The sequence below is a fragment of the Lithobates pipiens genome, unplaced genomic scaffold (assembly GCF_037356315.1).
Source record: "Lithobates pipiens isolate NorthernLeopardFrog02 unplaced genomic scaffold, aLitPip1_a1.2 Scaffold_18, whole genome shotgun sequence".
In the NCBI taxonomy this organism is placed as follows: domain Eukaryota; kingdom Metazoa; phylum Chordata; class Amphibia; order Anura; family Ranidae; genus Lithobates; species Lithobates pipiens.
In genome coordinates, this window is record NW_027507758.1 from 482,108,985 (window position 1) to 482,126,491 (window position 17,507).

At 43.2% G+C, this 17,507-nt stretch overlaps 1 protein-coding gene across 2 annotated transcripts in view; it reads right to left on the reverse strand.

Moving 5' to 3' along the window:
• Positions 1–17,507, reverse strand: part of HDLBP (high density lipoprotein binding protein) — a 75,150-nt gene that overhangs the window by 38,279 nt on the left and 19,364 nt on the right. Inside the window, exons 2-6 of one of the 2 annotated variants that reach the window (XM_077488420.1) lie at positions 11,866–11,932; positions 9,100–9,200; positions 8,853–9,007; positions 2,214–2,429; positions 58–264 (exon numbers count right to left, since the gene is read on the reverse strand). In XM_077488420.1, coding sequence (XP_077344546.1) covers positions 58–264; positions 2,214–2,429; positions 8,853–9,007; positions 9,100–9,175 — 654 coding nt within the window. In that variant the 5' untranslated portion in view covers positions 9,176–9,200; positions 11,866–11,932. Of the gene's footprint in view, positions 1–57; positions 265–2,213; positions 2,430–8,852; positions 9,023–9,099; positions 9,201–11,865; positions 11,933–17,507 lie in introns of both variants that reach the window. The other variant, XM_077488419.1, reaches the window with a different exon arrangement.

The following is a 17,507-nucleotide window of genomic DNA, read 5'->3' on the forward strand; positions in this document are numbered from 1 at the left end:
TAAAACTAAAAGGGCAATAAGATAAAAATACTTTTTTTTTTTTTTTAAGTTTCTTACCTGCTCGGCCGAGATGAGCAGAATCTCATGCCGGGCTTTTTCAATGCCCTCTTTGGTGCCAGTGATCTTAATCTGGTTACTGGCATCCTCGGGCCGGGGGATTTGAATCTTGGTAGCGGTTTTCAATTCCAGGTCCTGCAACTTTTCTCCATTCTTACCGATCACAAAGCGGTGGTGTTCCTTGGGGATAGCAACTGAAGCTGAAGCCTAGAGAGACATTACAAAACAGTTCAGATGGGCATGAATTACCACCAGTGACTAGTCAGACAGCAGACTTGCTCATATTACAAAGGAAGCAGTTAAATGTATGTTGTATGAAAGGGATCGTTGTGTGTGCGCATCTTTATGTGCTACACACTAATAATCATTAAAGCAAATTTCAATTTTTTTGAAGTAGGATCCAAGGCTCATACTTTAATATAGATTTTGTTCAGCTCACTGCAGGTAAACAAGCCCAGTGAAAAAGTAAATCTGGCCACACTTAAAACCTGAATATTATTGTATATACGGCTTTATGTTCAGAATTAGGACACTTAAAACCCAACTTAATCTGGTCAAGTATGTTTTTTACAACCCATTCTTTTTAGATATACTAGGGAAGTGTGAGAACATCTGTCAGGTTCTTATTTCTGGTGGATTATTAGTGTCAGCAGGGCAGAAAATAAGGTGATCTCTAAAGCCAACAGCACAAAACTAATCTAAGATCAAATCTTTATTCTGCATCTTTCTGGTGACACCTGTACCCTTTTGATAAAAAAAAAAAAAAAAAAAAAAAAGGAGAAGCACATCTGACAGATGTTCTGAATTGTATCCATTCTAATGAAAAAAAAAAAAAAATACTGATGGGCTTAAAAAGGCTAAATTTAGACACAAATAGACTATATTACACATGCAAACCAATGAAAGTCACTAAAAACCACAATTCTGACAGTTCACACGATAATACTCCATAGATCTGTGCCAAAAAAAAAAAAAGAAAAAAAAAAAAGGCTTTGTGCCTTTACAACACATCGGACACACACACTTAGCAGCAGATGGAAGAGGATAATGTCTAGAGACAGGAGGCAATGGTGTATAGACAGGGCAGCATTATGCAGGATGTAAAGTAAGTAGCAATGCTGCAGGACTCGGGATGCTGAAGGTCTACACTAAGTTGGTTTCTTTTAGCTGGTGTTTTGCCAGCTGAGCTGCATTATGGAAAAGTAGGCTACCTAAAAAAAAAAAATTTTTTTACTACTCGTACAAATTGGTTCCCCAATGTTGCCTGCAATTTTCCCACTCAGAATTAGAAGCTGTAGAACTGGAGTGGGGAGGCGGGGGGTGGTGTGTGTGTGATTCTATCTGCAAACCCATTAAAAATAAAATGTTTAAGTAAACTTGATGTAACATCTTAAACCAGGCCTGTAAGCCAAAAAGTCATATCAATTTCAGATACTTCAGATAAACAACTGCTGTAACCGCCTCCTTGTAGCAGGTCCTAGCTTCCTAGATCTTTTAAAAAAGTATGGTTTTGATTTTATCACCAACCAATATACTTACATGCTTCTCTATCATATGGACAATTTGATCTGCCCGGGTATACAGGGCCAGTTTGATCTGCCCGGGTATACAGGGCCAGTTTGATCTGCCCGGGTATGCGATATGTTTCGCAAGGGCATATCCCATCTTGCCTCATACAACTCATTAGGCTGTGGTACAAGCGGCATTTGTAAAAAGCAGCCATTCTCACAGAAAGAAATTTTAGCATTGGAAACACGTCAACGTAAGACAGAAAACGTCCCAGCAATTTATAATCACAAAGAACCACAGCACTGGGATAAGAGAGGTATTTGTGTAATAAAGGGCTTGAAGCAGCAAATAAGAAAGCAACTCCCATCCTTTGATACATGGAGCATTGGAAACAATCCCCCACTGACACTAGATGCTGCCAGAATAATCTGTTGATGAAAACTATATTAAACACATTCCCCAGTATGCATGTAATTTAACCTTAAGGGGATTTTTATTGCATCATGTCCATGAATAGCATCCCTTTGCAGTCTCCCCTTAGAGAATGCACATCTCTCTCCTCCAGCTGATCAGTGCCATGGGATGTAAGGTGTCAAGGCTACGGCTCAACATCTGCTCTAAAGTGCACAGAACAACAGACATCTTACCTGTGTCTGCAGCCGGGTCACAATCTCTTTTCTTGCCTTCATAACAGAATCGAGTTTTCCAGAAACCATGATGGATAAGCCTTGGTCTTTAGCCAGAGAAAGCTCTAATTGAGCCCCAGTCTTCTGCATGATGTCCAAACAAATCTTTGCTTGCTCACCCTCCCCAAACTGAGCCATGTCCTTGTACCTGCGTTCTTCTAGAGGGACATGGAACACCTACGATAATAAACAGACGTCTTAAATGGCAGAACAGGAGAAAGACACGAAAACTAGTTTGTAAATTTGTTAATACAAAAAACTATTTGTCAAATTTATGCTGAATTGAACACATGAATCATTTTAGAACAAGTTTTTACACAATGCAGAAGTTGAATATTTCAATACAGGTTACCATTGTCAAGCAAACAGCAGTGCATAATCAGGTGTGTGGACCTCTTCTACAAAAAATTTAACTGGCAAAAATGCAGCTCTTGAAAATGTCAGCACTGCTCTGGGATTACTATAAAGTTGTTTTGTTTTAAAATTTCAATAAATTGTTATTGGTATTTAGAAGACAGATACAATAAAAAGGGAAGGCTCACAATATTGTACATGGGTGGTATGGCAAAAAGAAACATAGCACCCCCTCACATGAGGGGGATCACATCGTAACCTGAAAATAGTGTCTTTAACTTGAGTTTAACAACTGTAAGTACTGAATAAGACGCCATGAGGTGTGGCAATGTAACAAGTACCTACGACATGTTTCGTATCTACCTCTAAGTGAGCAGAAATCAAAATATAAACATAAGCAAAACAAGCCCACTGGGGGTAATTTCCCTTGGAAGTTGAGTAATGATCTAAAATGAGAATGCGGAGCCGAGGGGGGGGGTAATTAAAGGGTGTATAGAGTAGTAACTTGAGGGAGGGGGGAAGACAGGGTTGTGCACCGTATGCCTAAGCCCTTGTACACATGGTCGGACATTCCAACAACAAAATCTGGTAGATTTTTTCCGACGGATTTTGTCCGAAACTGGTGTTGCATACACACGGTCGGACCAAGTTGCCGGAAAATCCGATCGTATGGAACGTGATGACGTTCGGTCGTTATGACGGGACTACGTTTAGGCTAGTAGCCAATAGCTTTGGTCTCGTAATTTGATCTAAGCATGCATGGCACTTTGTCCGATCGGAATTCTCTACAAACGATTGGTTAAAGTCCGATCGGATCATGTTGTCGGAAAATTTTATATCCAGCTCTCAAACTTTGTTGGCCGGACATTCCGACGAAAAAAGTCTGATGGAGCCCACACACGGTCGGATTATCCGACAAGATATTCCGATCGGACATTTTCCGTCGGAATTCCCAACCGTGTGTACAAGGGCTTAGAGAAGTAACACCATCTTATTTAGAGTCTAACCTGAGAGTCATACTATAAACGACCAAGGTTTCCCTGCCTGGATCAACTGATAGCACTGCATCCATCAGCCGATAGGATCGTTTCATATGAAAAGTGGTCCTGGACCTGTTATATAACACATAGGATTGAAGGAATGTATTCACTGATTTCAGGGGAAGGCTACATGGCCAGAGCTTAAGATTTTTGTGTGGGGGAAGTTGACGTTAATCTATGCTCCACAATGACTGCGGATTGGGTAGAAACCAATTTTTAAGCTGAGCTAGGGCAGTGGCTTGGTAGTAGTCTGCAAGGTCTGCTAATCCTGACCCACCCACTGATCTATGTTTGATGAGCCTGGTCCTTGCAACCCATGGTATCTTACCTCACCAAATAAACTTTGCTAGTATAGATTGTAGGGCTTAGAGAAGAGCTCGAAAAAGATACAAGAGTTAGGAGAGGGTGTTCATCTTGAATGTCTGCCGGCCCATGAGAATTCATGTTTGGAAATTCGTGAGAGAGACTGTTGGAATGTTTATTTGATGGGGAGGTCGTTTTTTTTTTGTATAGACTGTTCAGATATTTGGTTAGGGTAATCTCCAGATACGCTATACCTGATTCAGACCACTGAAACGAATATTGCATAGCTAGGTGGTTTTTAGTGGCACTATTCAAGACCTAGGTCAAGTATAGAAGATTTTATTTCAACAAGAAAAAAAAAAAAATATATGAGATTTGGAGGCATTCACCTTATAGTAGGATATTTCACTGAACTTGTGTAGTAATGGACTAGGTTGCAGCTAGAGAGGAATGAGGATTTGTGAGCATCAAAATGATTTAATCCGCAAATAGGCCAATCTTACGCTCAGTGGCACCAGAGCAGAAGGCCAATATCAACTTTGAAGAAAGAATATATGTTTTGCTAAAGGTTCCATGACTAGGTCAAATATGAGAGGGGATAGGGGGCATCCCTGATGCGTGCCGTTGGTAATGTTAAATGGGTATGATGGCATCTCTACCACGTATACTCCTGTCGAAGGACAAGACTATAGAGCCATAATGGCCAACAGGATTTTATCAGAAAAAACAAAACTTGGATAGTACGGCTCTCGGGTACCCCCAATGTACTCAAATGCCTTCTCTACGTTTTTTTTGTTTTAAGAAAACCAAAAAACTTAAAAATTGTGGGAAAAGGAAAAAGGCCAAGTTTGCTACTGTAATTCCTAAGACATCAAAGAAAACCAGTGGATTATTCAAATTGACAGCATCTCCAAATTAAATAGCTTGGGGTAAACAGACCCTGCAAATCTGCATTAAAGTGAAACTTCTGGCAAAAAGAAAAATTGCTAAAGCCCGTTTTAACCAGATTTTTTATTCAGCCACTGGTTAAACTTACTGGAGAGCCAGAAAGAGCACAAATAGCTCCTGGACCCCTTTGCTTACTGAATAGATGTGATCAAATTGGCTCAGTCATGGGCAAGTGAATACGCTGATGGTGCACTGGTGACACAGGAAGCTGCATAGCTAAACATGGAAATAAGCGTGCCACCTTCCTGGCTGTACACCATTACAAATCCTTTGGCAGGTAAACCCGTAAAAGATAATAGACTGTAGTCATTTGGCAACTATTCTCAATCAAATGCTTAATGAGTTGTGAAGCAGACTGCTAATTTACTGATGATATGTTTGACCTTGCAAAGGCACAACTAAAGTCCATTTGATCCAAATGAAACTTGCAGTTCCACTCTAAGTGGAGACAGATCTCCCCACCAGTTGCAGTGAAGGTATCTGGCGTCAGTGCACCATTCAGGAGGTGTAAGAGCACTATCAAAGTAGAAAAAGGTGCCGCTCACCAACCCAGTGCATTGGTATGTAAACTGAGCAAAATTATAAACTCAACCCTTTTCTGTTTGCCCCTATTTATAATGAGCTGAACGCAAAGATCTTTTTCTATGTACACAAAAAGCCTATTTCGCTCAAATATTGTTTATAAATCTGTCCAAAACTGTTAGTAAGCACTTGTCCTTTGTCGAGATAATCCATCCACCTCACAGGTGTGGGGCATAGCCAGATGCTGATTAGACAGCATGATTATTGCACAAGTGTGCCTTAGGCTGGCTACAATAAAAGGCCACTGTAAAATGTGCAGTTTTATCACACAGCACAATGCCACAGATGTCGCAAGTTTTGAGGGAGCATGCAATTGGCATACTGACTACAGGAATGTCCAGAGCTATTGCCTTTAAATTGAATGTTAATTTCTCCGCCATAAACAGTCTCCAAGGGAGTTTTAGAGAATTTGGCAGTACATACAACTGGCCTCACAACCACAGACCACGTGTAACCACACCAGCCCAGGACCTCCACGATGGTCTCAGCCCTTGTACACACGGTCGGACATTCTGACAACCAAACCCGTTGGATTTTGTCCGACACTGTTGCATACACACGGTCGGACAAAGTTGACGGAAAATCCGATTGTACATAACGTGATGACGTTATTTCGTTACAACGGGACTACGTTTAGGCTAGTAGCCAATAGCTTTGGTCTAGGAATTTGATCTGAGCATGCGTGGCACTTTGTCCGTCGGAGTAGGCTACACATGATCGAAGTATGTCCGATTGGAGTATTTTGTCGGAAAATTTTACGGACAAGTTGGAAAACTTGGTCCGTCGGATACTCTAACGCAGGGCTCGACAAACCCCGGTCGCCAGGTCGCATTTGCGCCTAGATTTCGTGTCCTGGCGACTGGGGCAACGCTGCTGGGGTATCCTGTCTCCATTTGGACCCCGAACTCCGCCGCGCAATTCCATCGGGCCGCGCCGGCCAGTAATTGAGGCCGCGGCTTTGCGGCCTACTAAAATCTTTCGGTAGTCTGGCGCCATCTTGTGGTGGATGTAGAAATTACACCCTATTCCAATAATGATAATTCCTAATGGAGTGAAGCTCCCTGACTGTTTTTCACTGCCTGCCCATTTCCTTCCCCTAATTAAGATAATTTTTTTGACTTTTTACAAAAAAAAAAAAATAATTATATATATATATATATATATATATATATATATATATATATATATATATATATATATATATATATAATTTAATTATTATTATTATTTTTTTGTAAAAAGTAAAAAAAATTATTTTAATTAAGGGGAAAAAAAAAATATTTGTAATCCTCCCTGCTTGACCCCTTTCACAAGGGCTGTCTGATCAGGTTCACCTGTCAGTTTTTCAGGCGGACCTGATCTAACCCTTAGCGGGGATATGACGTTAAGAAGCGGGAACATGGCGGAAATAAAAGTCACATTCTTTTGTTAACCACTTCGTGCCCGCACTATAGACAAAAGATGTCTACAGCACGGACACCAATTGCCGGGAGGGCGTCCCTGGACATCCTCCTGTTTACTTCCCCTCTGAACGCCGCCATGGGCGCACATCGGGGAAGTTCTGTGTTGGCCGTGTCCCTTGGATACAGCAAATCACAGATCATGCTAAATGGCCAATCACAGCGGCCATTTAGCACTCAAGCGGTGTGTCCAATGAGAGGTGATCTCATATGTGGGGGGCTGGAGGCTATCTTCCCCTCACTTGTCTCCATGTCAGGCCAGGGACAGGTCCAGATCGCCGTCACGGACCTGGCTCCTAACTTTTTTAGCTGGCTCCCAGATTCCAAACAAATTTGTCAACCCCTGCTCTAACGGAAACAGTCGGATGGAGACCACACACAGTCGGATTATCCGACAAAACGGTCCGATAGGACACATTCCGTCGGAATCTCAGACCGTGTGTACAAGGGCTTAGACCAGACACCCGGATAGCTGCTGCAACAGTTTGCATAACCAAAGAATTTTGCCGCAAACTGTCAGAAGCTGGTTATGAGCATGCAGAAGAGCTTCCCCGAGACAACTTGAGTGGGCAAATGCTCACATACGATGGCATCTGGCTCTTTGGAGAGGTGTTCTCTTCATGGATGAATCCCGGTTTTGACTGTACAGGACAGACAGGGCGTATGGCGTTGGGTGGGTGAGCAGTTTGCCGATGTCAACCTAGTGGATCCAGTGGCCCGTGGTGGTAAGCTATTGACAGCAAACTCGAGCATTTCATTGATGGCATTTTGAATGTACAGAGATACCGTGATGAGATTCTGAGGCCCATTGTCGTGCCATCCAGCCACGGCAATCATCTCACGTTGCAGCATGATAATGCACAACCCCATGTTGCAAGGATCTGTACACAATTCCTGGAAGCTGAAAACATCCCAGTTTTTGCATGGCCAGCATACTCACTGGTCACCTATTGAGCATGTTTGCTATGCTCTGGATCTGCGTATACGACAGCGTATTCCAGTTCATGACAATATCCAGCAACTTCACACAGCCATTGAAAAGGAATGGACCAATATTCCACAGGCCACAATCAACAACCTGATCAACTCTATGCAAAGGAGATGCGCTACACTGCGTGAGGCAAATGGTGGTCACACCAGATTACTGACTGGTTTTCAGACACCCCGCCCCCCCCCCCAATACAGTAAAACTGCACATTTTAGAGTGGTCTTTTATTGTGGCCAGCCTAAGGTACACCTGTGCAATAATCATGCTGTCTAATCAGCATCTTGAAATGCCACACCTGTGAGGTGGATGGATTATCTTGGCAAAGGAGAAGAGCTCCCCAACACAGATTTAGACAGATTTGTGATTATGTAATATATGTACAGATTTTTTAGTTCAGCTCATGATAAATAGGTGAAAACACAAAAGTGTTGTGTTTATCATTTGCTCAGTGTAGACTAATGTTGCCTCAGCCAGCGCTGATCCAGCCACACTACGACATGTTTTGCCCCACTCATTGGGGCTGGTAACTAAGGTGGGCAACCTCTATTGCCAGCCCGGTGAGCAGGGCGAAACACGTCAATAAGACATAACTGAAGCGGCATTCATCTACATACCAATACAGTAAGTCTGTGAGCAGCTCCCTTTGATAAACCTAAAGTCAGTTTAGGGAAATCTGTCCTGGTGACAACCATTTAAGAAGGGATTTTCCCTCACTGAGAAGATATGCCTTCACTTCATGACCTAACAACAGAAAGGAGTATAAAAAATTTACAATGGGACGCCCCAAAGCAAAAAGTGGGTTTTAAACATTTTCCTACAAAAAATAAAAAAAAACACATACAGAAATACTCTAACTTGGCAATCATACTTTTGAGCCCATCCATGCAACCGCCACATTATGAACATAAAATACTGCTGACCCAACCTGAGTGATAACGGAAGACTTGATAGGCCGGATCTTGCTCCATGCACCTGCAGGTTCAGAAGGTGTCTCATTGCCAACTGCCTTTTCTGGGAGGGGTGGGAATGCATCCTTGTAAGTGGGGGGATCAGTTTCCTCCTCTGAGCCAATGGCTGCCACTGTAAGACACATACCTAGTCGAGTAAGTTCTAGTTAATTGAAAGTAGACAAAAGCTACTATATAAAAGAAAAAAATTAAAAATTCACTGACCTCTGACCGCTGGTTGGGTCAGCCCACTGCGATGCTCATCAAAGCTTTCCTGGGTAAGAACCGCCACCGAGCTCATTGTCCCACGCAAATCCGTGTAACCACTGCAAAATTAAACAGGTTTTTCACAAAGACGTTATATTAAACTTAATAGAAAGCCTAAAAAATGGTTGTTACTATGATCTCTAGAAGAAGGGTCCTCTTTGCATATCAAGCAGCAGACACATGCAACAAATTGTTCTTACATAAAAAAAAGTTTGATCTAAAAGAATCAAGATTTCAGCCTCTGTTATAGTGTCGAACGTTACTAAACAGCCATTTAGTCATCAACAAGCTAAGAGACCTCTGAAAGTTAAATGTTTTAATACTCATATTAGGCACATTCTGCTACCAGAACACAATGATTTTGTCTGGCAGCAAAGATAGGGAGTGCACGTAAAACAAATAAAATTTGCCCATTTGTAACCCCCCCCCCCTCCCCCAAATACCCCAATAGGATAGCTCAACAATTACGGCAGGTCAGACAGGTTTATTAGGCATGTACAATCTCGTAATTTTTGGCCAATACCAGTTATGTGGCAAATGTAAACTAGAACATATTAGTCTATTGGACAAATAGTTAAGGAGGGAATAATGCCAGCAATAATCATGACCAAAAATATATTCATTTCTGGGCATCCACATGAAATGTAAATGCCATGTGTAATAGGAGTATATTTTGGTTGACAATGTGCCTTCCCTGAAGCTAAGCCAAGTTTATCTACTCCATTCCTATACAGACCCAACTTTCTGAACCTGCTGAAGCCTGAATAATGGGCAAATGTCTTAAAGCGAACTGAGGTCAGTTAAATATTTTTACTGCTTAAAGCAGATCTTCACCCTCAAAAGAAAAGTCCCTCCTTGCCATAAAGATTTCTCCTTGTGCCTCCTTGGATATGCACATCACATATCCCAGAAGGCATAGTCTTCCATTCACAAGGGAGTATGGTGGGCAGGGCTAGCAGCACATCATGAGGCCCGCCGACTAAATCCGAAAGAGCCAAGCCTGTTGATGCAAGAACATGAATTGTGCAGGAGACTACAACCTAGTAAGCAGGGGAAAAAAGATTAAAAACAATAAAAGAAAAAACACCATTGGGGGTGTTTGAACATCCGCACTAAGAATATCTAAACAGATTTCTGTCCATAGTCTGGGCACAGGTGCCCCTTTGCACCTACAGGTACGTTAAAGTGAACCGAAACAGTTTATAATATAGTTTTGCCGATATAGACTAAAAAAAGGCTGATCCATCCTTTCAAAGTGTGACCAAATTGCTCAAGTCTCCAAAATGTGTGAAGCAGTGAAGGCTGCCCAGAGAAGCATTTTTCTTTAGGAAAACTTTCAGTCCCCACTATGCCCTTTATACATGTATCCAGCCTAACAAGACTATGCCTGAACACTGATCCATGTTCACTCAAGTGCAGTTTTCACTCGTCATTTACTTTTTACACACTACAGTTTGGTTTAAACATCAATATAACAATGAGTTTTCTGCAAACAGCTAGAAATGTGAGGCGTAAACCTTACTACAAACTATTCTAGACTAGACCTGATTTCAGTTGCAAGCCCCCAAGGGTGTCACATTGACTGCGCTTTTAATGCTTCAGCATTCTGAATACCTCTTATAAAACACATCCAGCAGACATATCTGTTACATACCACAGTACAGATGGATTTCATCATAATAGAGACACGGAGCAACATGACACCCTTATGAATCTTTGCTTTGTGGCCAGTTCACATATTTAAGCCTGTGCTTGTGATATTTACAGTAGGCCTCAACAATTAGAATAAACTGCAGAAGGTAAGGATTTGCCTACTGAGCCCTCCAAGATGGTTCTTCATAACAAAGACTTGTAACGGATGCCTGGAAGAATTTAAGTAGTTACCCCTAAAGTGGAACTTCCGCTGATCGGAACCCTCCCCCCCTCCGGTGTCACAATTGGCACCTTTCAGGGGGGAGGGGGGTGGAGATACCTGTCAAAGACAGGTATTTACACCCACTTCCGGGCATAGACAACCGTGGGAGTCTATGCCTCTTCCTGTCCTGCCACGCTGTCTGCTGGGACACACACAGGTCCCAGAGACAGCGCGGACAATTCCTATTGCGCTGCGCGACACGCGCATGCGCAATAGGGAACCGGGAAGTGAAGCCGATTCGCTTCACTTCCTGATTCCCTCACCTATAATGGTGGCGGCAGCAGCCGAGAGCCGAGCGATCGATCGGCCTCGGCATCGCTGGAACCCGGGACAGGTGAGTGTCCATTTATTAAAAGTCAGCAGCTGTAGTATTTATAGCTGCTGGCTTTTAATATTTTTTTTGTAGGTGGAATCCCTCTAACTTTTACATTAATGCATTTCCTGCTTACCAGACTCCTGACGGTTCTGGCTGCAGCACTGCTCCTTTTCCGGGTCCCACAGGAGACACTGAGCAACAGGAGCCTTAGGCTCCTGCTTCAGTCAGTCAAACTCCTGTGAGGGAGCAGGGGTGAGGCTTACCAGACTTACACAGCCCAGCTCGGAATTGTACACACACAGGTGCCCTCTTAGCAACAGGCTTGATACTGAGGCACTTGGAGCATCGGAGTAGAGGACAGAACCAGCCAGGTACTGCCAAAAGAGGTGGTGAGGGACCACTTTGTGCGATATCATTGCACACAAGTACAACATCTTTTTTATTTTGAGAAAAATATCCTTTTTGAGATACAAAGAAGCAGTAATCAACTTACCAGCTAAAGGGTCAAAAGCCAGAAAGTCCGTCCGGTGAGCTGAACGCTTCTTTCAGCCTGCCAGCTTCTGAGGGGGGAAAAAAAAAAAAAAAAAAAACCCATGAACAATTTCAGTCACACATGTCAGCATGACAACACCTACAAAAACTAAGATGTCAACCCCAAACAGCACCTACGTTGAATTGAGGCTTAAAGGATACAAGGATTCCCGTGGGGAGAATTTGGCAAGACACACAGATGATTTGATAACTATAATCTGTGACATTTATATAAAAAAAGATCAAAAAACACTGGGCAATATAACCATTGCTCAAAGTACATATTGCGATATTGGTTAGGTCACAAATAAAGAATACCACATGCAACAGTTCTAAAGAGATTGTAAAGGCACGGAGGTATTTTTTTTTTTATCTTAATGCATGCTATGCATTAAGATAAAAAGCCTTCTGTGTGCAGCAGCCCCCCTCCTACCTGAGGTAACCCTAGATCCAGATGTTGCAGGAGTGTCTCAGCTGCCCAGGACTCCCCTCATTGGCTGACTGACAGCAGCGGGAGCCAATGATGCCCCACTGTTAAAGTCAGTGAGAAAATGAGGAGAGAAAGGGAGTGGAGCAGAGACCCGAGGAGGATCGGGGCTGCTCTGTGCAAAACCATTACACAGCCAGGCAAGTACAACTTTTTTTTTTGTTAAAAATAACAAACGAGACTTTACAATCACTTAAAAGTGTAAAGTCCACCCTAACACTAAAATATCTACAGACATCCAAGATCTAACACTAACCTATCTAGCCCTGTAAAGAAGAAATCAGCATGCATACCTTTTTTTGATGCCGATCCAATCTTCAGCATCCGAAGCTCTGCAGAGGACACAGCGGACAATGGCTGTAAAATGAATGGAGAGTGACTTCACCCAGAGACTTACTATAAGGCGTCCATTGTCGGCTGTGTCCATTGCACCTGCCTCCACACCGAAGCCGCAGCTGACAGCTCAGCATGGGACCAGGTCGGACTGGCTTCAACAAGAAGTATGTATACCGATTTCTTCTTACAGGGCTAGATAGGTTAGCGTTTGAGCATGGATGTCTGTAGATGCAGGGATTTTAGTGCTCAGGTGGACTTCTACTTTAAAGTGTTTGTAAACCTTAGCGTTTTTTAAAACATACATATACTTGCCTCCATTGTGCAGTTAGTTTTGAACAGTGTGGCCCCGACCATAGTCTTCTGGGGTCCCCCGGCAGCGCTTGTGGCTCCTCTTCGCATTGGTAAACCCCCTGGGAGGAGCACTCTCCCTGGTGGTGAGGGTGTGCTGCCGAGTACGGCATTTGCATGCATAGACAGAATGCCGGACTCGGCCCCCAGCCCCCCGCCTCCATCCGTGTCATTGGATTTCATTGTCAGCAGCAGGAGCCAATGGCTGCACTGCTATCAATCGATCCAGTAAAGAACCGAGAACCTCGGGCAGAGAGAAAGAGCGCATCTCCACCAAGGGAATGAAGGGTTCAGGTAAGTAAAACGGGAGGGATGGGCGGTCAGCGTCAGAAGTTTTCACCTTAATGCATAGGTCAGTGAAAAAAAAAAAAAAAAAACAACCCCTTTAAGGAAACATGTACTGAGAAAGCTCTGTGACATGCCTATGCTTATTTTTGAGCATAATACTTTGAATTATTGATACAGAACAAAACACGCAAAGGAATAAATAACACCTGATCCTGAACAAAACATTGCAATATTACAGTCCGGCAATTAGCATTGTCAAAGTAACGAACCAGCAACCTACAGTATAGTTCTCCTTTAGTAGCGCTTCACACAGGGGCGGCTTAAAAGTCATCTGACTCTGAAGCTACCCCTTACAGCGCGACTTACAAAACAACTTCTGTATAGAAGTCAATGCAAGTCGCTCCAAAGTAGTACAGGAACCTATTTCTAAGTCAGAGTGACTTGAGTAACTCCCATTAGAAAGGTTTCATTGTAATGCATGTAGCGCAACTTGTCAGGTGGCCAAGTCGCCTGACAGGTCACCCTTGTGTGAACCAACACTTAAACACGGCAAATGATTGGATCATTCAATTTGTAGTTTTGAGGTAACACCCAGCAATATACATTTGGTACAACGTCACAAATCATTTTAAACAATGGAAATTTATTTATGAGATTCACTGGTGATCTGTGGAGCTGGCAATGGAGCCTGTGTATATGCATAAGGATGTGCATAAGGCCTCATGCACACAGAATGTTGAAAAAATCTCTCTCTGAGTGTGGGATAGTGCAAAGAGAAATGCAGACGCTAAGGGGAGGAATAGGGGCAGATATTTAACCACTTGCTTACTGGGCACTTAAACCCCCCTCCTGCCCAGACCAATTTTCAGCGCTGATGCACTTTGAATGACAATTGCGCAGGCATACAACACTGTACCCAAATGAAATTTTTATCATTTTTTTTCCCACAGATAGAACTTTCTTTTGGTGGTATTTAATTACAGCTGGGAGTTTTATTTTTTGCTACAAAAAAAGATGCAAAGAAATGTGTATAAAAATGTGTATAAATTTTGCAAACAGGTCATTTTTCTCCTTCATTGAAATGCGCTGATGAGGCGGGACCAATAGGCTGCACTGGTGGGCACTGATAGGCGGCACTGTGGACACTGCTGGGCGGCACTGTGGACACTGCTGGGCGGCACTGTGGACACTGCTGGGCGGCACTGTGGACACTGCTGGGCGGCACTGTGGACACTGCTGGGCGGCACTGTGGACACTGCTGGGCGGCACTGTGGACACTGCTGGGCGGCACTTTTTTTATTCTTAGTGATGAGGGGGCAGGTGGGCACTGGCAGGGGGCAGGTGGGCACTGGCAGGGCTGGCCGTGATCGGGACTGATGTCCCGATCACGGCCGCCGGTGATCGGCTCTTTTTTCTCCTCGCACTGTCAGCGCGAGGAGGAATAATAGCCGATTACCGGCTCCATTATATCACATGATCAGCTGTCATTGGCTGACAGCTGATCACATAAGAGGTCGGGATCGACCGCTTGCTCGGATTGGTGATCAGGCGAGTCTCAGACTCGCCGATCACAGAGCAGGGGGCGCGCAGGCCGCTCGTGCACGGGACTACATCAATAGACGTAGTCCCGGCAAAGGAGATCCACGCTGTAGCTGTCATTCGGCTATAGCGCGGGTCTCAAGTGGTTAAAGGGCGAGCTTCTGCCTGCAAATTCAGGACGAGACGAAAACTGGTCAGGGAAGCTGCCAAGAGGCCTACAGCAACATTAAAGGAGCTGCAGGAATATCTGGGAAGTACTGGCTGTGTGGTACATGTGAAAACATTCTCCCATATTCTTCATATGTCTAAGCTATGGGGTAGAGTGGCAAGACGGAAGCCTTTTCTTAAGAAAAACATTCAAGCCAGGCTAAACTTTGCAAAAACACATTCAAAGTCTCCCAAAGCATGTGGGAAAATGTGTTCTGGTCTGAGAAAACCAAGGTTGAACTTTTTGGCCATAATTCCAAGAGATGTTTGGCGCAAAAACACTGCACATCACCAAAAGAACACCATACCCACAGTGAAGCATGGTGGTAGCAGCATCCTGCTTTGGGGCCGTTTTTCTTCAGCTGGAACAGGGGCCTTAGTCAAGGTATAGGAAATTATGAACAGTTCCAAGTGCCAGTCAATAATGGCACAAAACCTTGAGGCTTCTGCTAGAAAGCTGAACATGAACATTAAGAGGAACTTCATCTTTCAGCATGACAACGACCTAAAGCATAAATCCAAATCAAAGGAATGGCTTCACTAGAAGATTAAAGTTTTGTAATGGCCCAGCCAGAGGCCAAACCTGAACCCAACTGAAAAAACTGTGGGGTGATCTGAAGAGGGCTGTGCACAGGAGATGCCCTCGCAATCTGACAGATTTGGAGTGTTTTTGCAAAGAGGGGGAAAATATTGGCAAGCCAAGATGTGCCATGCTGATAGACTCATACCCAAAAAGACTGAGTGCTGTAATAAAATCAAACGGTGCTTCAAAGCATTTAAGGGTGTGCACACTTAAAGATGAGTTTCCCTGAAAAATAAATAAATAAAATATAAATATATAAATATATAAATATATAAATATATACACACACACACACACACACATACATACACACAGCTACAAATACTGCAGCTGCTGACTTAACAAATCCGACACTTACCTGTCCCAGGGTCCAGCGATGCAGGGGAACAAAGCCCCACTGGAGCAATATTGAATTTCTCAAACCGTGCGTTTAAGATATGCAACGCGGCAGCTTGCGTTTAGCCTCGTTTTTACAGGCATTTTTCATTTTTGCCCATTTTGAAAAAAAAATATATTTTTCTCAAACACTTCTAGACGCAAACGAGGCATGTAAACGCAGCCAAACAGACCTTTTTGATGCCTGTTTCTAGCTGTCCTTCAGAAGAGGTTGAACAAAGTCCTTTGTACATGAAGCTTTACAGAGCTTCATACTTTACATTTCTGGCTCCATCCAGCTACAAAAACATAAGGGAAAACAAACTGTTCTGACAAGGACAACATTTGGATTGAAAAGGTACACTCCACTCTGACATCCTTTTGGCCATTTAACAGATCAGCTGATGTTAAATCTACCATTTGTGGAAGCAGTGTTCCCCTGAATTAAATCTGATTAGTACAGAGGTCTGCAGTGCATTACCAGCTAAACTGCAGCAGTGGCCATTATAGCCATGTGTAATCTTGCCAAAAAGTCCATCAAGGTGAGGCATGCTGATCTACAGAACTGTAGTGGTTAGGTAAAGAGCTCTACATAAACAAACCAAACATCTTATTCGCAGCAGGAGATCTATGGTAATAGTGCAGATGTGCTCCAGTCTCTCATGAGACCTTATAGGGTGGGATCCCACAGAGACCAGTACAAAGATCTTCATACACAAGTCCCTCAAGCTTTTGCCTCAAATGTACATCCCTTTTACACAACTGTTTTTATAGCATAAGACTACAGAAAACCCTAATATCCAAAGGATAGAGCGTTGGTGGTCACCAAAGCATTAAAGTGTTACTAAACCACCACAGCAGTAAAATAAGTCTGTAAATGCAGTAAAACATGATCGTTATATTCTGTGGAACCTAAGGGGTTAATCCTCGTTGTGTAAAAAAGACTGTTTGATCCTGTCTTCTCTGATTAGCCCCTTCTTCCACTGTTCTCATTCCGTCTCCTGATAAAACAAAACCATGGGGGCACCTTGCACATGCTCAGTTTGGTGTGTCTTGCTAGAGTTTTTTGGGAGGGTGCATGTGATCAGCACAGGGCCAATCAGCACTGTCCAAACAGAGGATCAGGGGACACACAGCCTCACAGGACAGTCAGAGGTGAATTAAAACTCCTCCTACAAGCTTTAACCAGTGTTCGGCCAGACACTGATAGATGTCACAAGACTGCTATATACTGCTGATAAGAAAAGAAATTTAGCAGTTTATATTTACCAAAACAATTGCATTTGCATTTTGTGTACTGTGGGAGACCGGATATAGTGAATGCAGGGTACTGGGTTTAGTAACACTTTAAATAAGGACTGCATCTCCAGATACCACAAACCACACAAAAATGATTATTTATGACAAGGTTCTCATAGTACCTTCAAGCCACTCTGCTTCC